The sequence below is a fragment of the Papio anubis genome, chromosome 2 (genome assembly GCF_008728515.1).
Source record: "Papio anubis isolate 15944 chromosome 2, Panubis1.0, whole genome shotgun sequence".
Taxonomy (NCBI): domain Eukaryota; kingdom Metazoa; phylum Chordata; class Mammalia; order Primates; family Cercopithecidae; genus Papio; species Papio anubis.
In genome coordinates, this window is record NC_044977.1 from 59,930,520 (window position 1) to 59,954,090 (window position 23,571).

At 43.6% G+C, this 23,571-nt stretch overlaps 1 protein-coding gene and 1 long non-coding RNA gene across 2 annotated transcripts in view; one reads left to right on the top strand and one right to left on the bottom strand.

Moving 5' to 3' along the window:
- Nucleotides 1-547: 547 nt before the first annotated feature.
- LOC116273524 (class E basic helix-loop-helix protein 40) lies at nucleotides 548-6,237 on the bottom strand. Its single transcript, XM_031662631.1, has 5 exons — nucleotides 5,860-6,237; nucleotides 5,627-5,696; nucleotides 5,258-5,365; nucleotides 4,235-4,358; nucleotides 548-2,908 (listed from the first exon to the last, which is right to left on the bottom strand). The coding sequence occupies exons 1-5, from the start codon at nucleotides 5,937-5,939 to the stop codon at nucleotides 2,052-2,054; spliced, it is 1,239 nt and encodes a 412-aa protein (XP_031518491.1). The 5' UTR covers nucleotides 5,940-6,237; the 3' UTR covers nucleotides 548-2,051.
- LOC116273530 overlaps nucleotides 5,507-23,571 on the top strand; it is a 142,913-nt gene continuing 124,848 nt past the window's right edge. Inside the window, exon 1 of the long non-coding RNA XR_004181850.1 lies at nucleotides 5,507-5,863. This is a non-coding gene — a long non-coding RNA (uncharacterized LOC116273530). The remainder of the gene's footprint in view (nucleotides 5,864-23,571) is intronic.

Here is a 23,571-nt window from a genome sequence, read left to right on the forward strand (position 1 = left end):
ACAAACACACCGGAGAGGAAGTCCAGGAAGGATGTAGAAAATAATTATGGAATGTTGCCTCCAGCAGGAATAAGACAGGATATGGCAAATCCATTAGACCTTCATAGATTTGAAAAAGCTAGACTGCTTTGGCAAAGAGGTGCTATCCCAGCATCAATTAGTATTGCATAATAATCCAGTAAATCTTTTCTCAATGTGCCTCTCCCTCCAGCAGGCTCCCCAGACACTGCAGCCCACGGTATCATACCTTGGTTTTCTGTCAAGTTCCAAGGACCACGATGAAAGCAGGCGGGGGAAAATATGCTTTTTACTTAACTCTGGAGAGGTAGAGGATGATCGTGTACCCCTGGCAAGGGTTAAAAAAAAAAATTAAACCAATATTTACCTGCCAAGTTGACTAAGCTTATTCTGATTGAATACAAAGCACATGAAAAGCTGAATGAAATTACACTGAGATTAACTGGTTTGCTTAAGCCAAGAAGGAAGGACATGGGAGTCAGCCATATCACACCAATTGAGTTATTTAAAAAAAATTCAGGAGACCATCTTTCTCTTCCACAGGAAAAGAATTATTTTATTAAGTATTTTAAAACAACTACTTAACATTTACTCATAGATAAAAATATTTACAATTTTACACCTTCAGGAAGGCTCCAAAATATAAACACTGTACCTCTCCCTAGAGAAAAAAAAAATTATTCTTCTCTTCAAAAACAGGAATACATTCATTTTTTTCTCACTGTGTGAATCAAGTAATTATACAAATAAACATCTGAAACATTTTCCTTTTTTAATATATTTATATAATATATATTTATAACAGCTTTACAAATAAAGGCAACGACTTAATACCGAAATAAAAACAGGAAAAGAAAAAGTTAAAACACGATCAGCAGTCAGGCATAGTGCATTTTGAAAAGCTGCTGCGGGGCTAGCTGGACACATCGGGAAAACAAGTACTCTGGACCAAAAATAAAACTTCTTTGAAGGAGACAGAATCCTTTTTAGCAATAAGGACACTCCATATGCCGTTGGGCAAGAGGAATTAGCCTACAGAAAGGATCTGGCGGTGCCAAGGCTTGGTTAGGCCTTTGAGAAGCTAAGCTTGGTTAAAAGGAGTTTTAGGATGGAACTGAAAACTGAGTCTAGTTCTGTTTGAAGGCAGCAGTTTGTTACTCAGCTTTGTGCACTTTAGGGTGCTCGCTCGGGGTGTCTGTGTCTCTCAGACCTTGGTTTGGATCCCTGAACAGTAAGTACTAATGGTTAGACCTAGAAACAGGTGCCAGAAGCCCAGGGAACTCCTCCCTCCCTCCCTCCTGGGCAGCTCAGCTTGTACAAGGGGGCCACTTTCAGTTCCTTAGTAAGCTAATCACTACGAAAGCCTGAGTAGGGAACTACATTCTCTTTATTCCTCTGAGGCAGGGGTGGGGAGCAGACCTGCAGAAACCTCCCCAAACCACTACCGTGCTATGCCAGTGCCTGCTACCTCACCATGTTAGCAGAAAGCTCGGTCTGACTGCTCTCTCCCCGTCGTCTGGTGAGTCACGTCGACAATAAAGGGAAAAGGGTGGGGTCCTAACAGCTGGTTGGGAGCTGAGCCCTGGAAAGCCCTCTTTTGAAAGTACCTTCTGCTCAAAGCCACAGACCCAGCTCCCAAACTGAAGAGTGACTCACAGACCAAGACTTTGAAGCTTTTGAAAATCCAGCTGATGTGTATCAAAGGGGGCTATTCTCTGGGTGGGGAAAAGCCCAGAAGTCTGCTACAATCCCCCCAAGTCTCCTGATGTCAAGCAATCCTTAGTGACTTCCCTATGCCAAAAGAAGCTTTAAAGTCCTAGACCAACAGGCAGGCACACATGTGCACGCACGCGCACATACACACATACATACATACACACACACACACACACACACCCCCTGAATCTTCTCTCCATGCCTCAGATTATCTCAGTATACACAATGCAACAATCTTGCAGCATTCACAAAAACTTTTTTGTTGTTTTTTAGGAAGTAGGGAGGAAGGAAAGCAAAGCAGCAGGATCCCCTAGAGTTTAGTCTTTGGTTTCTAAGTTTAAAGGGGGGATCGGCTTCAGGGCTTGGAGCAAGACAGAAGAGTCGACGGACGGATGAGCTGGCAAGGGAGAAGGGAGTCTCTGGGGCATAAGCAAGGGAGCCGAGATCTTGTCTGGGTTCATGAAGCTAGAGAGGGCTGCGGCAGAGGCGTTGAGGCCTGGGTATAGCACTGGCACCGAGGTGGGATACCAGCACTTCTCCAGCATGGGCAGGTAGGCAGTCGCTGAAGGTGGGATCAGGTAGAAGGGCAGGCAGAAAGGAGGCTGGTGTGGGTGTGGGCCCAGGAACGGGGAGCTGATCAGGTCACTGCTAGTGAAATGGCCTTCATCATCCGAAAGCTGCATCCGGTTCTTTTTTGTGGGGGGTTCTTCGGATTCTTGCTTAATTGCGCCGATCCTTTCTCCCATGGTGAACCTGCGTCCGTGGTCGCTTTTGAAGCACGGCTGGTCACTGCGCAAGTCGCCCTTCTCCGATTCTCCTCCGTAGCCACTGTCTGTGTCCGTGTCGCTGCCACTCTGCTCCCCACTTGAGTGAGCGAAAGTCCGCTGGATGACTGGCACGCAGTTTTTCCCAGGACCTTCCGAGCCTTTGGCCGGAGAGCTGGGTTTTTCCTTGAAGTCCATCACTTTGGGAGCTGGGTCTGATGGCTTCCTGGAGGTACCACCCTGCAGCAGCTCTGAGACCACCCGGTGGAGGTGGGTGACAAGCTGCGAAGACTTCAGGTCCCGAGTGTTCTCGTGCTTGGCCAGGTACTGAAGCACCTCCCGGGCACAAGTCTGGAAACCTGAGCAGAACATCTCTTGACCTGTTTCAACATTTCTCCCTGACAGCTCACCTAGGGAAACAAAAATCCAAAGGAAAATGTTTCAGAAGGCCCTGTGGTGCACCTGGATACCTATACGCCAAAAAACCAGGTGCTTTCGTTTTTGTTAAAAAAAAAAATCGCATTTACTGATTTGTGTTCCTAACTCCAAAAGTAGTATGCTCAGAGAAGAATTACACTGAAAAGTATAAATAATTAAATTAAAATAATCCATATACTAACACTCAGATAAAATACAATTTTTAATGTTTGCATAATATCCTATCATGGAAATGGACCATAATTAATAGAGATGAGCTGCTTCCCCTCTTTTGGAATATACATATAGGTGGTTTGTGAGTTTTCCATGTAAGTGAAGCAGCAAAGAACATTCTGATGTATTCATAAACCTGAGTCAATGCATACAACATTGCACCGTGGCAAAATGGGCAGACGCCAGATAGTTATAAAATGAGGAAAAGATTGAAGCAACAATAATCACCTAAAGTAAACTTATTTTCAATGACTTGTAAAAGTTGCAGTCATGCTGTGATCTTTAATTAGGCTCTCTATTTCTATATCTTTTCCACATATTCTATCCATGATCCTCAAGACATTAGGTATGACCATCTTCCTATTTTTAATGAGGAAACTGGCAGAAGCATTTGCTGGGTTTTTGCAATTTTCATCATACGAGCCTTGGAGAGGAAGGCAGAGAATGAAATGAGGGAGTGGGTAGAATAATTCTCCCCAGTCAGTACAGTATTATTTGGAAGAAGTGAGACTAGAAGGTTAGGTGACTCCGATTATCTGGAAGTCTGTTGAAACGAATGATGAAACTTCAGTGGTTTCGCTAGATTGTGCAATTCACCAAGATACCTAGTGGCTATTCAGGGAACCACATGAAATGCAGGAAAAACTCCTGCTGTATCCTGCCAGGATCACACCACACACCAAGTGACAAGGAAGCAAAGAAACAGGAAAACACTGGGGCATACCCACGATTTCTTCTCCAATGAAAGAGGGCTAAGAAGACCAACTGTAAAACACCCACAAGGCAAATTATAGGTGCCTTGGCATTTTAAAAGGGAGTAGGGAAATCTCCCAGAACCCAGAGACTCTCAAGCTAAAATGCCACAGGAATATCTTATCATTTCACTAATACGTATTCATGCCAGGTGGCACACTGCATTTCAAATGAAAAGTCTGACCTTTTAGGAAAGATAAAACTGCATCTCCCCCAATGAAGGTGCATAAGCAATTTGTTGCAGTAATGTTTATTCCATCAGATGTTGAGCCCACAGGCTCTCTATTTGTGCTCAAACTCTTAAAGAGAGGAGAGCCAGAATCAGCACTCACCAGCTTGTAAACCGCTCTGCAGGGCAATGATTTTCTGCTGCTGCTGATCAATTAGGTTTGTTAGTGCTTTCACATGCTTCAAGGTAAGTTCAAGAACCACTGCTTTTTCCAAGTGACCCAAAGTCTAGAAGGAAAAGAGCCTTAGTCAGCGGTGAGGTCAAAGAAGTCCCACCTTTGGGACATTTCTTAGCAAAGAGAAATGTCTCTAAAAGAAAAAAAAAAGTGGATAGTCTTTCTTCGTTGGCTGTTCTAACACACACATATATAAAATATATATGATTAAATAATTTAAAAAAGGGTGCCATCTCTCTTTGGAGGCATTTTGGAAGCTGCAACTACCTCAGGAAAACGCTTTGACAGATAAATTTCTCCAGCAGCCTCTGCTGACCTTAACTCAGGGGAATCCAGAGATAACATTTTTCTGCAGGGGTGTCAACTCAGAGAGGGACCTCTATTATGTCTGGCAGCCAATAGGCTTTCCCTACTTCTTTCCTTACACCCTTTCAGAACTTCCAGCTCATTCAGGCTTTTTTGTTCCTCCCGAAATACTTTTTTTTTTTTTTCCATTTCCCCAACCAAAGGCTGCCAAGTAGCTGAGGGCTACTGTCAAGAAAGGACAGGCCGTAAAAATCACACACCAAAGCAAGTCCACTTATTTAACAACAACAAAAAAGGTGGGGGGAGTGGTGGAGGGAAAGGGGTAAATGTGTGTGTTGCTTGGCGTGTTCCTTTAAGTTAGAAAAACTAGGGAATCCTGAAAATCACCAGAAGTTAAACTCTTGAAAAGGAAGGCCAGTTGGTGTTGGAGCCAACTTGGAGAGGTCCAAGCGGTTCTCGCCTCATTTGCATGAGTCAGCCAGAAAACGCCAGGACTGTGGAGGAGGACCCCACCACAGAGCCACCCGCCAGCTCTGATCCGCCCGTCTGGTCTGCAGTTCCCCGCGGAACCTGCAGGCGGCGAGTGACCCCCGCCCGCCCTCTGGGCAAAGGACTGGGTTGGAAAGGGGCCAGCTTCTCACTTACTGTAAGTTTGAGATGTTCTGGTAGGAGATCCTTCAGCTGGGCGATGCACTCGTTAATCCGGTCACGTCTCTTTTTCTCGATGAGCCGGTGCGGCAATTTGTAGGTCTCCTGCAAGAAGCACGGGGAGGCGGTGGGCGCTTGGGGAAGGAGGTGAGAAGCCTATCCTCCCAGCCCCGCAGCACGAGTCCGGCAGAGGAGCAGAATAGCACCCAGAACCATCATCTGCCCCTTCTTTTCCAAGTCACTCAGAAGAGGCACCGAGCCCACACCCTGCATCCCCTCGCCAACCTCAAAGCGAGAAAACTTTTCTTGGAAACTCAGCGCGCGCGAGGGGCTGAGCGCAGGGTCTCCAGGGGTGCACTTGCTTACCTTGCTGTCCTCGCTCCGCTTTATTCCCCGTCTTGACTTGTACACTTGGTACATGTGGGCAAAATCCATCCTGCAGGAAGAGAGACCAGGAAGGGTCGTGACTGCTTGCGCACGGCTGCAGGCGTTCTGCCGGGCAAGAACCCCCCGCTGCGCCCGGAGCTGCTCCAAGTTGAGAGTGGCGCATAACATGGGGCTGGAGTTGAGGCTTGAAGGGCCAAGGAGTGCCAACTTACCCTGGTAGGTCTCCGTGCTCCAGTCCCGGTGCTTTGGGCAGGCAGGCGGGGGGTGGTTGCGCGCTGGGGATCCGCTCCATGGTGCGGCGAGCCGGGGCCACTGCGCGCTCCTGTCTGCTCTAGCGGAGCGTCTGGATGAGGACTGTCCTGGAGCGGGCTTCGGGGGTCTCTCCGCAGATGTTCCTCTGAGTCTGAGCTCTTTGAAATCCCCTGGGCTGCTGGAATCTTCGGCTTTGAGATGCAGCTTCAGTTGGGGGCGTGCATGGCCCGGTGTCCCCGCGGCCTCTGGCTCCAACTCAGCGCACAGACTGGCGGTGTGTGCTCCCTGCGCGGTCTGCGCCGTGCGAGCCAAGTGAATGAGAAGTGGGGCGGGCGGGGAGGCGGGAGGGAGCGGGTGGGGGGGGGGGCGGTGGGGGGGGAGGGGGGGGGGGGGTGGGGGCACAAGCCGAGGAGTAATGGAGAGGCTGCGGGCTGGGTTAAATGGGAGCGAGTGGGTGGGTTGGAGCTACGTGTTCTACCCTGTGACTCCAGGCACGTCTGGCCACTGCCGGGGAGGGAAGGAGCGACCTGCCCGCCCTCCCCCGGCTTCATCACATGAGTCTCACGTGTTGGACAACGCTCCGGCGGCTGCTAGGGAGCCCCCACCCTCAGCCCCGGCCCCCAGGTGTCTGCGGCTGCGGCCGCCTTTCCCCGAAGAGGGGGTGGCAGCGCAACCTGGGTCCTGCCCAGTTGGGTGGGGGGCGCGGAAGCTGGAAGGGACGGGGGTGCTGGGGGAGGGGGAGAGTTGGTAACGTGGGCGAACCTGCCCCAGGGAAATGAAGTAAGTTCCCGTCTCCTGGGAGGGAACGGGGGAGGACGGATCCGCCCGCGTCTGACTCAAGCCGGGAGAGGAATATCCCCTTGCTAGCTCCAGCCCAGCCCTCTTCCTCCTCCCCCGCCCGGCCCGCTTGGAGGAACCGGCGCGCAGCGGAGGGAGTCGCCCGGCCCCCCAGCCTTCCCCAGAGGCTGGGGTTTCTTTCCGTCCTGGCTTCCCTGCCCCCACTGCTCACCCTCGCGTCCAGGAATTGCCCGCCTTGGGGAGGGACCGAGGGGCGGGGCGGATGTCACCCCATGGGAAGCGGGCAGACAGCCAAGCGCAGGGGCAGCTGAGGCTGCCGCCGAGCACGCCGCGCGCACCTGACCGAGGAGGGTGTGAGCCGAGGGCCCCTCGCTCCCCAGGAGCTCCGCTCCCGGGCACAGCCTGCGGGCAGGCGGGCACCTGGTTGCGCAGCCCCCTGGGTGCCCCAGTGTCACCCCCTTCCTCCCGGCCAGTCAAGCACAGAAAGATACCGGGCACGGTGCCCGGTGTTCCCTCCCTCCTCTGCCCCCTCCAGAGCAGAGGCGCCCGGGTCGCCTCCCCTCCGGCTGCAGCGTTACACAACCGCGGCGGCGGCGCCTGCCCTGCAGCAGCGCAGGGCGTGACGCTTCACGTGGCCGGGGCTCAGGTCGCAGCGCCGCGGACCGCGAGCCCCTCTGCGTTGACCCAGGGACTGAGACCCCGGGGACGTGGTGTGCCAACCCGGATCGGCCCTCTCCCTGCCTGTTGAGAACTTCGGCGGCGCTGTTTGCGGTCTGCACCCAGGGCAGGAGGGATGAGAGAGACAAGAAATAAAACCGCCTGTTACACAGTGAAATCTTAGCAATCATGCAGTCGACACATATTTGTTGAGCCCCCTACTCTGTGCTAGGCGCTGTGCTTGTTGATGAATCCGACACGGATCCTGCCCTTGAACTTACAGAACCTCTAGGAAGAGGATAAATTGAGCAATAAAGGAAAGGCAGCCCTGGGAAAATTGTATCGAGGCCACTGGCTGACAGAGGGAAAAAAAAATGAGAACTTGTGTTGCTTTGTGTTTTTAATTTAATTCAATTCTAACCAAGATGCCTAGGTAGAGAAGCGGGGGAGAAGCTAACCCAAAGTCCCGAGCCAGGGGCGGAAAGACCTCCTCCAACGGCCCCAGATCTCTGCAATCTCACTTAGGCTGCCGGAGGGCCCCACCCACCTCCCCCGGAAAAGTCCGGGCTCTGTGACCTTCTCACTCAGCCTGGAGCAGGGAAAACAGCTGAAACTCCAATCCCGCGTTGTGAGCAGCGCTGATACAGTCAGAGGAGGGAGCCAGTGGAAACTCATGACTAAAATAAGGCCTGGCTGGGGATTTCACTGACCTCTGCGCTCCCCTGCCCTGCAAGTTCGGGGAGTTGAGAGATGACTGTAAGCCTTTCCCACTGCGCTTTGGGTCAGTCACCGCGCTGCTGAGTGACCTGGCAGTGGGAAGGATTGAAAAAAAAAATGGGGTCACTGCTGAGACTGGGTGAAGAGTAGCCTCGGGTGCAGTTAGGGAGTCAGTCTTAACTGGCAGTGTCCTTGACGACCTAGAGAACTGGCATTCACAAGTTGACCAAACTGGGAGTGTATTTCCTTCAGGTCGCCTTGGAGAGCTCCCACTTCCTGTTTATATTTCACAAGCGTCAAACTCATTAGCAAGTGTGAGAAATGCCTCCTTTTCTAACTGCTAACTGGCATGACCTCACTTCGGGGCTCAGAGATCCCTCCCTGCCAGAATGTACTTTTGCTGGCCAAAGGCAGGAACCGGAGTCCGCCCTGGAAACGTGCTTTCAATCTTGGGCGACCTGCTTCATTGTGTGACTTTAATAAGGATGAAGAGTTGTCATGACTGCGTCAAAACCACGGTTCCACTAGGAAATAAACACTGGGAGAGGAAAGGACACACACCCCCTTCCGCTGACACCCCTCACCCGATGGCAGGAGTGAGCCCAAACCCTGCAGCTTCCATGGCTCATGGCTCATGACAATATCATTCTTAAAATTCTTTGAGTTTATCAACACATTTTGCCCCTACCTGCCCTACAACTGTAAATAACATGTATGCATTTCCTACTTTTTATTTGTTCCAAATGTATTCTCAAGCTTCAAGAACTGTTCACATCCTACCAGAGTTCCACCGTATCCGGATTAAAAAAAAAAAAAAAATCTGTTGTTCTCTCCATAGCTTATGGCTTTTAAAAAATAGCAATTTGAACAAACAATTCCTACCTGGCATGTATCTTTCCATCCTGGAGAATGTTACTATTTCAGTCTGTCATCTTTTGTAGATATTGAAAACCTTTCATATGTCAATTTCTTTGCTCTTCACCACCACCTTATAGGCAGGTACTAGTATTAGCTCAATTCATTTAACACATATTTATTGTTATTCAATGCCAGACACTGAAATAGAGCCTAGGGATGTATAACATATTCTGTTTGGAAAACTGAGGTTCAAGGAGGCTAAATAACCTGCCCCAGGTTATATAGTCTGGGATTCAGTCTGAGACAAGCCCCCGGGTTTGTTGGACTCCAAAGCTTGTGCTCTTAATCACTATACTTATGGTTGCCTGGTAGGGTTGTTTGGGTTGTGCACCGCTCAACTCCAGGGGGAGCTACTCACATTGCAGTCTGTGTGAGAGCACCCTCTGGAGTAGTGCAGTGTGGCACTGAGCAGCTGCACTGACTGGGTAATCCTGCCATTTTGTAGCCATCCCTGCTGTTTTGTCTCAGAATTCTAAGTGGGGAAAGAACATAATTTTGTATAAGAGAAAGATGGGATCTTTCTTTTCTTTCCTATTGGGACTCAGCTTCTTGGTGGCCTTACACTGTGTGCTGAATGAGTCTATACTCTTACTATGTATAGTAACTCCTGGGCCCTTCCTGTGTAAGAATTTAGAGCTCCAAGCTCCCCTATTCATCCCCACAACTTGCTTGCTCAGATACCACTTTTTACCTGCTTATGAAACCTCAAAAATTTTTATCTCAACTCACAGTAAGAAATGCATTTTACATCATGTCTCAGTACACACACGTGTGTCTTTACACACATCTTAAGTATATTTAAGCATAGGGCAGCCAAGGCTTGGTTGGGCCATAGCAGTAAGTGACCACTACCCTCTCTCCTATACTCCTGAGTAACCATTGCTCTCTTAAAAAAGAAAAAAAAAAAAATTAAGCCACTTAGAAAGAAGTCAATCAGGCCGAGTGTGGTGGCTCATGCCTGTCATCCCAGAACTTTGGGAGGCCAAGGCGGGCGGATCATCTGAGGTCAGGAGTTCGAGACCAGCCTGGCCAACAGGGTGAAACCCGAGTTTACTAAAAATACCATAAATTAGCCAGACACAGTGGCGGGCGCCTGCAGTCCCAGCTACTCAGGAGGCTGAGACAGGAGAATTGCTTGAACCCAGGAGGCGGAGGTTGTGGTGAGTGAGCGGAGATCACACCATTGCACTCCAGCCTGGGCAACAAGAGCAAAACTCCGTCTCAAAAAAAAAAAAAAAAAAAAATCCAATGCATTTCAGACAAAAATTTCACAGAACAATATTTCACTCTTATTACATGCATTCTGATATTTTCTAGTTTAGTCTCATCTGTTTTATTAAAAGAAAAATATTCACGTCTTGACTTACTAAGTTGATCTCACCACCCGCCAATGGATCATGACCTGAAATTTAAAAATTTGCCTCCAGGGCACAGTGGCTCACGCCTGTAATCCTAGCACTTTGGGAGGCCAAGTCAGGTGGATCATGAGATCAGGAGTTCAAGACCAGCCTAGCAAATATGGTAAAGCCCCATCTCTACTAAAAAAATTAAAAAATTAGCTGGGCATGGTGGTGCACGCCTGTAGTCCCAGCTACTCGGGAGACTAAGGCAGGAGAATCACTTGAACCCAGCAGGCAAAGGTTGCAGTGAGGCGGGATCACGCCACTGTACTCCAGCCTGGGTGACAGGGTGAGACTCCATCTCAAAATAAATAAAAGATAAAAACTTGCCTTACTCTAGAGACAGTGTTGTATTTTTGGCTTGGCCCCACCAGAAACAGATCAGTGGCATCTACACACTTGAAGATCTTCCAAATCACTTATAAAAGTGTTAAATAAAATTGCTGATCCTGTTTGGACTTAATGGTATAGAGGTCTCCATTCAGGAAAATATCTGTTAATTCCTACCTTTGTTCCCTATTTATAATTACCCTTCTCATTTTCTGCTCTTTTAAAAAATAACGGCGTTTAATTCTTTAATTGAGAGGTAAACATAAAATACAGAACTTAAATGTTTGGTGCATGATTTTTGGTAAATGTACAACCTGTGTAGCCACTGCCCCACACAAGATACAGAACATTTTTTATCACCCCAGAAAGTTTCTTTATATCTTTTTCCAATCAATCCCCCAACCCCCACAATTACTTTCTGATTTCTATCACTATAGATTAACTTTGTCCACTATGGAGATTCACATAAATGAATGTACTCTTCAGAGTAAAGTTTCTGTCAATATGGTTTTGAGATCCTGCCATATTGTCACGTGTATTAGAATTTTGTCCTTTTTTTAATTGCTGAGTGGATTTCATTGTACACAGATAGCACAGTTTATCTAGTTCCGTGTTAATGGATATTCAGGTTGCTTCCAGTATGGGGCTGTTATGAATGAAGCTGCTATCAACATTCATGTACAAGTTTTTTTGTGAACGTATGTTCTCATTTTTGTTGGATACATATTAGGAGTGGAATTCTTGGGTCACAGATTAAGTATATGTGAACTTTATTATAAATTGCCAAACAGATCTCCAAAGAGGTGTTACCATTTTACAATACCACCAACAGTGTATGAGAATTCCAGGGGCTCCACATCCTCACTAACATTTAGGGTAGACAGATTTTTAAATTTTAGCCATTCTAATGGGTATGAAATAATATTTTATTGTCATTTTAATTTGCATTTCCCTGATAACTAATGAAGTTGAGCACTTTTTCATATGCTTATTGGCCATTGGCATATCTTATTTTCTGAAGTATTTGTCCACATCTTTTACTTAGTTTTTAAATTGAATTACTTGCCTTTATAATTGTATATAGAAATACAATCCAATTTTCTATATTGACCTTGTATCCTGCAACCTTGCCATTATATTGTTGACTTTTAGGAGTTCCTTATATATTCGAATTACAAGAGCTTTGTCAAAACATGATTTTATTAATGATGTCCTTTATGAGTAGAATTTTTAGTTTTGATAGAGTCCAGTTTATCAGTATTTTCTTTTACAGCTTGTGTGTGGGTCTTTAGCAAAAAAATTTTGCATGACTCAAGTCAGAAAGATATTATATTTTTCTCTGGAAACTTTATAGATAAGATTTTTGTACTGAGGTCTGTGATCTGTCTCGAAATAATTTTTTGTTTATGGAGTGAAAGAAGAGTCAAGATTCAGTTTTATGTTCCAGCAACGCTTAACGAGACTTTCCCTTCCCAATCGGATTGACTTCACCACTATGTTGAAAATCAATCAACCATATGCATGTGGTTCTATTTATATACTTTCTGTTTTGTTCCATTGGTCTGTTTGTCTAGGTTTCAACAATACCACACTTTCTTGATACTGGAGCTTTACAGAAATCTTGAAATTGGATGGTGTAAATCTTCCAACTTTGTTCTTTTTAAAGATTGTCTTGGCCGGGCACAGTGGCTCACGCCTGTAATGCCAGCTTTTTGGGAGGCTGAGGTGGGCAGATCACATGAGGTCAGGAGTTTGAGACCAGCCTGGCCAACATAGTAAAACCCAGTCTCTACTAAACATACAAAAATTAGTTGGTCATGGTGGTGGGCACCTGTAATCCCAGCTACTCAGGAGGCTAAGGCAGGAGAATCACTTGAATCCAGGAGGTGGAGGCTGCAGTGAGCCAAGATCGCGGCCACTGCACTCCAGCATGAGCAAGACCATATCAAAAAAATATATATATATATTGTTTTGGCTATTTTAGGTTCTTTGCATTACCATATAACTTTTAGATTGAGTTTTTTCTTTCTTCAAAGAAGCCTGCTAGGATTTCTATGGGAATTGCATCATATCTAGAGATCAACTTAGGAAAAATGAACATTTAAACAATATTATGCCTTCTTATCTATGAATATGGTATAGCTTTCCATTTTTTTTATGTCATCATCATTTCTTTCAGCAATATTTGTAGTTTTCTGTGGAGAGGTCTTACACATCTTTTGTTAGATCTGTTCATATTTGAGTTTTTTAAATATGTCTGTAAATTTTAAAACATTTCCCAATTGTTTATTGAGTGTATATAGAAATGCAGTCAATTTTTGGATCTATAACCTTGCTAAATTCATTTATTAGTTTGAGTAGTATTTTTAATAGGGTTCTTCACACACACAAACATGTTGCTTGTGAATAATGACAGCTTTACTTCTTTTCTGATCTTTTAAATTTTTTTTTGCCTTAATACTTTATCAGGATAATGCTGGTCTTATAAAACAAGTTGAGAAGTATTACTTCTTTTCTGAAGGAGCTTGTGTAGGATTGGTACTATTTCTTCCTTAAATGGAAAAGCCACCTGAGCCTGAAGTTTTCTTTGGGGGAAAGGTTTTTTACTATGAATATAATTTTATTAACAGATATTAGGCTATTTAGTTTTTAATTTCTTCTTTCGTTTGGTCATTTGTGTTTTTTAAGACATTTGTCTATTTCACTTAAATTTGCCAATATATTCGTATAAAGTTTTATCAGTTTCAATGTTTATAGTCAGTAGTGATAAACCTCTTTTCACTCCTTTTAAAACTTTTTGTTAATTTATGTATTTTTCTTGATTATCTTGCTAAGGGGCCTATCAATTTTATTAAACTTTACAAAGATCTAAACTTTGATATTATTGATTTTCTCTATTGTTTGTTCATCTTATATTTCATTTTCTCTTTTATTTTTTTCCTTTTTTTCTACTTATTTTGGATTTAATTTGCTTTACTTTCTCTGGTTTCTTGTGATGCAAGGTAATGTGATTTTAAACCTTTTTCTTGTTACTTTTATTTATTTATTCTTTATTAGACTTTAAGTTCTAGGGTACATATGCACAATGTGCAGGTTTCTTACATATGTATGCATGTGCCATGTTGGTGTGCTGCACCCATTAACTCGTCATTTACATTAGGTATTTCTCCTAATGCTATCCCTCCCCCCTCCCCCCACCGCATGACAGGCCCTGGTGTGTGATGTTCCCCACCCTGTGTCCAAGTGTTCTCATTGTTCAATTCCCACCTATGAGTGAGAACATGCGGTGTTTGGTTTTCTGTCCTTGCAACAGTTTGCTCAGAATGATGGTTACCAGCTTCATCCATGTCCCTACAAAGGACATTACCTCATCCTTTTTTATGGCTGCATAGTATTCCATGGTGTGTATGTGCCACATTTTCTTAATCCAGTCTATCATTGATGGACATTTGGGTTAGTTCCAAGTCTTTGCTATTGTGAATAGTGCCACAATAAACATATGTGTGCATGTGTCTTTATAGTAGCATGACTTACAAACCTTTGGGTATATACCCAGTAATGGGATGGCTGCGTCAAATGGTATTTCTAGTTCTAGATCCTTGAGTAATCGCCACCCTGTCTTCCACAATGGTTGAACTAGTTTACAGTCCCACCAACAGTGTAAAAGTGTTTCTATTTCTCCACATCCTCTCTAGCACCTGTCATTTCCTGACTTTTTAACGATCACCATTCTGACTGGTGTGCGATAGTATTTCATTGTGGTTTTGATTTGCATTTCTCTGATGGCCAGTGATGTGAGCATTTTCTCATGTGTCTGTTGGCTGAATAAATGTCTCCTTTTGAGAAGTGTCTGTTCATATCCTTTGACCACTTTTTGATAGGATTGTTTGATTTTTTTTCTTGTAAATTTGTGTAAGTTCTTTGTATATTCTGGATATTAGCCCTTTGTCAGATGGGTAGATTGCAAAAATTTTCTCCCATTCTGTAGGTTGCCTGTTCATTCTGATGGTAGTTTCTTTTGCTGTGCAGAAGCTCTTTAGTTTAATTAGATCCCATTTGTCAATTTTAGCTTTTGTGGCCATTGCTTTTGGTGTTTTAGTCATGAAGTCATTGCCCATGCCTATGTCCTGAATGGTATTGCCTAGGTTTTCTTCTAGGGTTTTTATGGTTTTAGGTCTAACATTTATGTCTTTAATCCATCTTGAATTAATTTTTGTATAAGGTGTAAGGAAGGGATCCAGTTTCAACTTTCCACATATGGCTAACCAGTTTTCCCAGCACCATTTATTAAATAGTGAATCCCTTCCCCATTTCTTGTTTTTGTCAAGTTTGCAAAGATCAGATGGTTGTAGATGTATGGTATTATTTCTGAGGGCTCTGTTCTGTTCCACTGGTCTATATCACTGTTTTGGTACCAGTACCATGCTGTTCTGGTTACTGTAGCCTTCTAGTATAGTTTGAAGTCAGGTAGCGTGATGCCTTCAGCTTTGTTCTTTTTGCTTAGGATTGTCTTGGCAATGTGGGCTCTCTTTTGGTTCCATATGAACTTTAAAGTAGTTTTTTCCAATTCTGTGAAGAAAGTCATTGGTAGCTTAATGGGGATGGCATTGAATCTATAAATTACTTTGGACAGTATGGCCATTTTCAGGATATTGATTCCTCGTATCCATAGGCATGGAATGTTCTTCCATTTGTTTGTGTCCTCTTTTATTTCGTTGAACTATGGTTTGTAGTTCTCCTTGAAGAGGTCCTTCATATCCCTTGTAAGTTGGATTCCTAGGTATTTTATTCTCTTTGAAGCAATCGTGAATGGGAGTTCACTCATGATTTGGCTCTCCATTTGTCTGTTATTGGTGTATAGGAATGCTTGTGATTTTTGCACATTGGTTTTGTATCTGAGACTTTGCTGAAGTTGCTTATCAGCTTAAGGAGATTTTGGGCTGAGACAATGGGGTTTTCTAAATATACAATCATGTCATCTGCAAACAGGGACAATTTGACTTCCTCTTTTCCTAATTGAATACCCTTTATTTCTTTCTCCTGCCTGTTTGCCCTGGCCAGAGCTTCCAACACTATGTTGAATAGGAGTGGTGAGAGAGGGCATTCCTGTCTTGTGCCAGTTTTCAAAGGGAATTTTTCCAGTTTTTGCCCATTCAGTATGATATAGGCTGTGGGTTTGTCATAAATAGCTCTTATTATTTTGAGATATGTCCCATCAATACCTAGTTTATTGAGAGTTTTTAACCTGAAGGGCTGCTGAATTTTGTTGAAGGCCTTTTCTGCATCTATTGAGATAATCATGTGGTTTTTGTCTTTGGTTCTGTTTATATGATGGATTACATATATTATTATATGATGGATATTGTGTATGTTGAACCAGGCTTGCATCCCGGGGATGAAGCCAACTTGATCATGGTGGATAAGCTTTTTGATATGCTGCTGGATTTGGTTTGCCAGTATTTTATTGAGGATTTTTGCATCAATGTTCATCAGGGATATTGGTCTAAAATTCTCTTTTTTTGTTGTGTCTTTACCAGGCTTTGGTATCAGGATAATGCTGGCCTCATAAAATTAGTTAGGGAGGATTCCCTCTTTTTCTATTGTTTGGAATAGTTTCAGAAGGAATGGTACCAGCTCCTCTTTGTACCTCTGGTAGAATTCAGCTGTGAATCCATCTGGTCCTGGACTTTTTTTTGGTTTGTAGGCTATTAATTATTGCCTCAATTTCAGAGCCTGTTATTGGTCTATTCAGGGATTCAACTTCTTCCTGGTTTAGTCTTGGGAGGGTGTATGTGTCCAAGAATTTATCAATTTCTTCTAGATTTTCTAGTTGATTTGCATAGAGGTATTTATGGTATTCTCTGATGGTAGTTTGTATTTCCGTGGGATCAGTGATGATATCCCCTTTATCCTTTTTTATTGCATCTATTTGATTCTTCTCTCTTTTCTTTTTTATTAGTCTTGCTAGCGGTCTATCTGTTTCATTGATCTTTTCAAAAAACCAGCTCCTGGATTCATTGATTTTTTGAAGGGTTTTTTGAAGGATTTTTAGAATTTTCAGCTTTTCTGCTCTGGTTTCTCCCCATCTTTGTGGTTTTATCTACCTTTGGTCTTTGATGAAGGTGTCCTACAGATGGGGTTTTGGTGTGGATGTCCTTTTTGTTGACGTTAATGCTATTCCTTTCTGTTTGTTAGTTTTCCTTCTAACAGTCAGGTCCCTCAGCTGCAGTTCTGTTGGATTTTGCTAGAGGTCCACTCTCGACCCTGTTTGCCTGGGTATCAGCAATGAAGGCTGCAGAACAGCAAATATTGCAGAATAGAACATGTTGCTGCCTACTCCTTCCTCTGGATGCTTTGTCTCAGAGCGGCATCCAGCTGTATGAGGTATCAGTCTGCCCCTACTAGGAGGTGTCTCCTAGTTAGGCTACTCGGGGGTCAGGGACCCACTTGAGGAAGCAGGCTGTCTGTTCTCAGATCTCAAACTGTGTGCTGGGAGAACCACTACTCTCTTCAAAGCTGTCAGACAGGTATGTTTAAGTCTGCAGAAGTTTCTGCTGCCTTTTGCTCAACTATGCCCTGCCCCTAGAGGTGGAATCTACAGAGGTAGGCAGACCTCCTTGAGCTGCCGTGGGCTCCACCCGCTTTGTTTACCTAGTCAAGCCTCACCAATGGCAGACGCCCCTCCCCCAGCCTCGCTGCCACCTCGCAGTTCGATCTCGGACTGCTGTGCTAGCAGTAAGCAAGGCTCTGTGGGCATGGGACCCACCGAGCCAGGTGCAGGATATAATCGGGTGTGCCATTTGCTATGACTGTTAGAAAAGTGCAGTGTTAGGGCAGGAGTGTCCCAATTTTCCAGGTACTGTCTGTCTCAGCTTCCCTTGGCTAGGAAAGGGAATTCCCTGACCCCTTGAACTTCCCGGGTGAGGTGATGACCTGCCCTGCTTCAGCTCACACTCTGTGGGCTGCACACACTGTGCAACAAGTCCCAGTGAGATGAATCCAGTACCTCAGTTGGAAATGCAGGAATCGCCCGTCTTCTGCATCACTCAGGCTGGGAGCTATAAACTGGAGCTCTTCCTATTCAGCCATCTTGGAACCAGTCCCCATTACTTACTTTTAATAAGGCGTTTAAAACTAAAATTTTTCATTGAGCACTGCTTTCATAGCATACCACAATGTTTGGAATTTTTTTTTTTTTTTTTTTATCTTTTAGGTCAAAATATATTCTAATGTTTTTTGTAATCTTTCATTGATTTATAATTTATTTAGAAGAGTGTTGCTTAATTTCCAAATATTTATGAATTTTCCAGGTAACTTTTTTCTTTTTCTTTTAAAATAATTATAGACTGGGTGCTGTGGCTCATGCCTGTAATCCCAGCACTTTGGAGGCCAAGGTGGACAGATCGCTTGAGGCCAGGAGTTTGAGACCAGGCAGGGCAATATGGTGAAATATTGTTACTAAAAAAATAAAAATAAATTAGCCAGGTGTGGCAGCACGCACCTATAGTCTTGGCTACTCAGGACATTGAGATGAGAGGATCACTTGAGCCCAGGAGGCAGAGGTTGCAGTGAGCCAAGATCATGCAACTGCACTCCAGCCTGGGTGACAGAGCTAGACCCTGTCTCAAATAATAATAATAATAAAATCACAAGAAATTACAAACATAATACAGAGAATTTCCACGTATCTTCACTCAGTTTCACCCAATGGTATAGTTTTGACTATAATACAATATCAAAACGAGGAAATTGACATTGGTGCAATGCACAGACATATATTCGTATTTCATCAGTTTTACATGCATTCACTTATATGTAGGTGTATATATAGTTCTATGCAATTTTATCACAAGTGCAGACTAGTGTAATCACCACCACAATCAAGATGCAAAACTGTTCTATCACAGTAAAATTCCCTCATACTACCCCTCCATAGTCATACCCATTCCCTTCTTCTCACCTGTCCCACAGCCCTAGCAACCAATCTATTCTCCATCTCTGTAATTTTATCATTTCAAGAGTGTTATATAGACCAGGCATGGTGGCTCATTCCTATAATCTCAGCACTTTGGGAGGTCAAGGTAGGAGGATCACCTGAAGCCAGGAGTTTGACAGCAGGCTGGGCAACATACAGACCCTATCTCTATATTAAAAAATTAAACATAAATATTAAAAAATTTAAGAATAATGTTATATAAATAGAATCACATCATATATAACCTTTGAGATGGACTTTGTTTCACTCAGTGTAATTATCTTGAGATTTATCCAAGTGGTTTTGTGTATCAGTAGTTTCTCTTTTATCATTGAGTAGTATTCCATGATATGGATGTACCATAATTTGTTTACTTATTCACCCACTGAAGACATTTGAATTGTTCCAGTTTTGGGCTACTACGAACAAACCTGCTATGAAAATTTATGTACACATTTTTGTGTGCATATAAATTTTCCTTTCTCTGAGATGAATGCCCAGGAATGCAATTACTAGATCATTTTGTAATGGAGATTTTTTTAAGACACTGATAAAGTATTTGCCAGCATAGCTGTACCATTTTGTATTTCCAATTGCAATGCATGAGAGATCTAGTTTCTCTGCGTCCCTACTAGCATTTTGTATTGTCATTATTTTTAATTGTAGATGTTTAAATAGGTATGTAGTGCCAGGTATCTTTTAATTATTGATTTCTAATTTATTACTATTTGGTCAGAAGATACACTCTATTAGATTTTAACTTTTTGTTTTTGTTGTTCAGACAGGGTCTCACTCTGTTGCCCAGGCTGAGTGCAGTGGTACAATTATGACCTCAGACTTCCAAGTAGCTGAGACTACAGGCATGTGCCACTGTGCCCAGATAATTTTGGTATTTTTTATAGAGATGGCATCTTGTTATATTCCTCAGGCTGGTCTCGAACTCCTGGACTCAAGCAGTCCTCCTGCTTCAGCCTCCCAAAGTGCTGGGATTACAGATGTGAGCTACCACGCCCAGCCAGATTTTAATTTTTAACAGTTATTAAAACGTCTTTCATTGCCCAGTATATAGTCCATCTTAATGAATGTTTTATGTGGGTTCAAATACAAACAAATGCATATTCTACATTTGTTTGGTATAATATTTTATAAAATCAATTGAGTCAAGTTGGTTGACAGTGTTGCTCAAATATAATGTATCTCTATTGGTTTTTTGTCTATTCATCCTATCAATTACTGAGACAAGAGTGTTAAAAATCATTCCAATTATGATTGTAGATTTGTCCATTTCTTTCTTTTCTTTTCTGTTTTTCTTTTTCTTTTTCTTTTTCTTTTCTTTTTTTTTTTTTGAGATGGGATCTCACTCTGTCACCCAGCCTGGGGTGCAGTGGCGCAATCATAGCTCACCATAACTTCAAACTCCTAGGCGTAAGCAATCTTCCCACCTCAGCCTCCCAGGTAGTTGGTACTACAGGCATGTACCACTATTCACAGCTAATTGGTTTTTTTTAATGTTTTGTAGAGACAGAGTCTCACTGTTTTGCACAGGCTGGTCTTGAACTCCTAGCCTCAAGTGGGATTCTCCCACCGCAGCCTCCGAAGGTACTGGGATTAGAGTGTGAGCCACCACACCCAGCCAATTTGTCCATTTCTGTCAAATTTTATTTTTGCATTTTGGACCTCTTTTTTTTTTTTTTTTTTTTTTGAGATGGAGTTTTGCTCTTGTTGCCCAGGCTGGAGTACAATGGCACAATCTTGGTTCATGGCAACCTCCACCTCCCGGGTTCAAGCGATTCTCCTGCCTCAGCCTCCTGAGTAGCTGGGATTACAGGCATGCGCCACCACACCCGGCTAATTTTGTATTTGTAGTAGAGACAGGTTTTCTCCATGTTGGTCAGGCCAGTCTCCAACTCCCGACCTCAGGTGACCCACCCACCTCAGCATCTCAAAGTGCTGGGATTACAGGTGTGAGCCACTGACCCAGCTGGAACTCCATTCTTAACTGCATACACACTTAGTATTGACAGATCCTCTTGATGAATTTTTCTTTTATCATTAATACTTTTCCTCTTTATCTCTAGTAATATAATTATTCTGAAGCCCATCTTAATATTAATATAACTATACTTGCTTTTTTATACTTAATGTCTGTGTGGCATATTTTTTTCTACCCTTGTGCTTTCAAACTATGTCTTTTTATATTGTAGTTATTTTCTTCTGTTTTTTATAGACAGGTTCTTACTCTGTTGCCCAGGCTGGAGTGCAGTGGTGAGATCACAGCTCACAGTAACCTTGAACTCCTGTGCTCAAGTAATCCTCCTGCCTCAGCCTCACAAGTTGCTGGGACTTCAGGCATGTCTCACCACACCTTGCTAAGTTTTAAATTTTTGTAGAAATGGGGTCTTCCTGTGTTGCCCAGGATGGTCCCCAACTCCTGGCCTCAAGCAGTTCTCCTGCCTTGGCCTCAAAGTGCTGGAATTACAGGCATGAGCCACTGTACCTAGCCTTAAACTATGTCCTTATAATTTTGTATTTGTCAAGAGCATATTGTTGGATCTTGCTTTTATATCAGTCTGATAATCTCTGCCATTTAAGTGTTTAATATGTTTATATTTGATATAATTATTATCTGAGTTAATTCTCCCATATTGGTATGATTTTCTACTTATCCCTTTTATTCTTTGTTTCTGCTTCTACTTCCTTGCCTCATTTTTTTGTATACTGCATTCTTTTTAATTAATTTTTCTTTGAAATGGGGTCGTGCTATGTTGCCCAGGCTGGTCTTGAACTTCTGGCCTCAAGTGATACTCCCATGTCAGCCTCCCAAAGTCTGGGATTGCAGGCATGAGCCACTGTGCCCAGCCCATATTGCATTTTTATTTTTATTTATGTATTTTTTTTGAGGTGGTGTCTCATTCTGTTGCCTAGGCTGGAGTGCAGTGGCACGGTCTCTGCTCAATGCAACCTCTGCCTCCTGGTTTCAAGCAATTCACATGCCTTAGCCTCCCCAGTAGCTGGGATTACAGGTGTGTGCCACCATACCCAGCTAATTTTTCCTATCTGTTGTAGAGATGGAGTTTCACTGTGTTGGCCAGGCTGGTCTCAAACTCCTGGCCACAAGTGATCCACCCACCTCAGCCTCCCAAAGTGCCAGGATTACAGGCATGAGTCACAACACCTGGCCCTATATTGCATTTTTTAATCATTCCATTTTATCTCTTGTTTTTAGCTATATTTCTTGATAGTATATTTTTAGTGGCTGTTCTAAAGCAATGGTTCTTAAACTTTCCGTACATTAGGAATACCTAGTGCTTTTATTAAAACATAGATTTTTGGGTCATACTCCTAGAGCTCCTTATTTAGTAGGTCTGTGATATTGCTCAAAAATATGCATTTTTAGTAAGTTTTCAGATGATGCTGGTGATATATGTCTGGGAACTACATTTTGAGAACCACTGTTCTAGAAATTATTCTCTGCCTTTACCTTCAAATAGTATACTAAAAAAAAATTATTATGCAACTTCACAAATAGTGCAAGAACTTTACAACAGTATAATTCTATTTCTTCCCCTACCAACCTTTTGTGCTCTTATTATCTGACATTTTACTCTTTATTCCCAAATATGTAATAAACCTCACAATATATTGGTTTTTTTGCTTTAAACAATCAGTTATCTTTTCAAATATTATATGCACACACACACATAAATAGAGAGATATATAAATATTTCTTTGTAAAAGATCTTTAACATCGTTTTTTGTTTTGTTTGTTTGTTTTTTTGTTTGTTTTTTGAGACAGAGTTTAGCTCTTGTTGTCCAGGCTGGAGTGCAATGGCGTGATCTCAGCTCACCACAACCTCTGCCTCCCAGGTTCAAGCAGTTCTCCTGCCTCAGCCTCCCGAGTAACTGGGATTACAGGCACGTGCCACCATGCCCGGCTAATTTTTATATTTTTAGTAGAGACGGGGTTTCTTCATGTTGGTCAGGCTGGTCTCAAAATCCCGACCTCAGGTGATCCATCTGCCTCAGCCTCCCAAAGTGCTGAGATTACAGGCACGAGCCACTGCACCTGGCCTTTTTTTTTGAGATGGAATCTGTCTGTCACCCAGGCTGGAGTGCATGATCTCCACTCACTGCAAACTCCACCTCCTGGGTTTAAGCCATTCTCATGCCTCAGCCTCCTGGGTAGCTGGGATTACAGGTGCACACCACCATGCCCAGCTGATTTTTATATTTTTAGTAGAGATGAGGTTTCACCATGTTGGCCAGGCTGGTCTCTAAGTCCTGACCTCAAGTGATTCACCTGCCTTGGCCTCCCAAAATACTGGGATTACAGGCATGAGCCACCATACCTGGCTCTATCCATTTTTTAAAACCCTTTCTAGGAGTCTTAAATTCTTCCTACAGATCTGGGTTTCCTGCTGCTATCTTTTCTGTTCAGTCTGAAAAACTTACGTCAGCTTTTCTTGTAGCATGGGTCCACTGGAGATGAATCTTCCCAATTCTTACCTGTCTGAAAATGACTTTATTTCACTTTTTTTTTCTTTTTTTAAGACAGAGTCTCGCTTTGTTGCCCAGGCTGGAGTGCAGTGACATGGTCTCCCTCACTGCAACCTCCGCCTACCAGGTTCAAGCGATTCTCCTGCCTCAGCCTCCCGAGTAGCTGGGATTACAGGTGCCTGCCACCACGCCCAGCTAATTTTTTGTATTTTTAGTAGAGATGGGGTTTCACCATGTTGGCCAGGCTGGTCTCAAACCCCTGATCTTGTGATCTGCCCGCCTCAGCCTCCCAAAGTGCTGGGATTACAGGTGTGAGCCACCATGCCTGGCCTTCGCCTTCATTTTTAAAGTATGTTTTCACTGTGTATAGAATTCTAGTT

What these genes read in the sequence shown, in the direction of transcription:
- LOC116273524 (XM_031662631.1), bottom strand. Translation starts at nt 5,939, where the DNA reads ATGGAGCGGATCCCCAGCGCGCAACCACCCCCCGCCTGCCTGCCCAAA. An exon ending in CAGAACATCTCAAACTTACA is followed by an intron (nt 4,359 to 5,257) that starts GTAAGTGAGAAG and finishes TTTTCCTTCTAG; the next exon opens with ACTTTGGGTCACTTGGAAAA. An exon ending in GCAGAGCGGTTTACAAGCTG is followed by an intron (nt 2,909 to 4,234) that starts GTGAGTGCTGAT and finishes TTGTTTCCCTAG; the next exon opens with GTGAGCTGTCAGGGAGAAAT.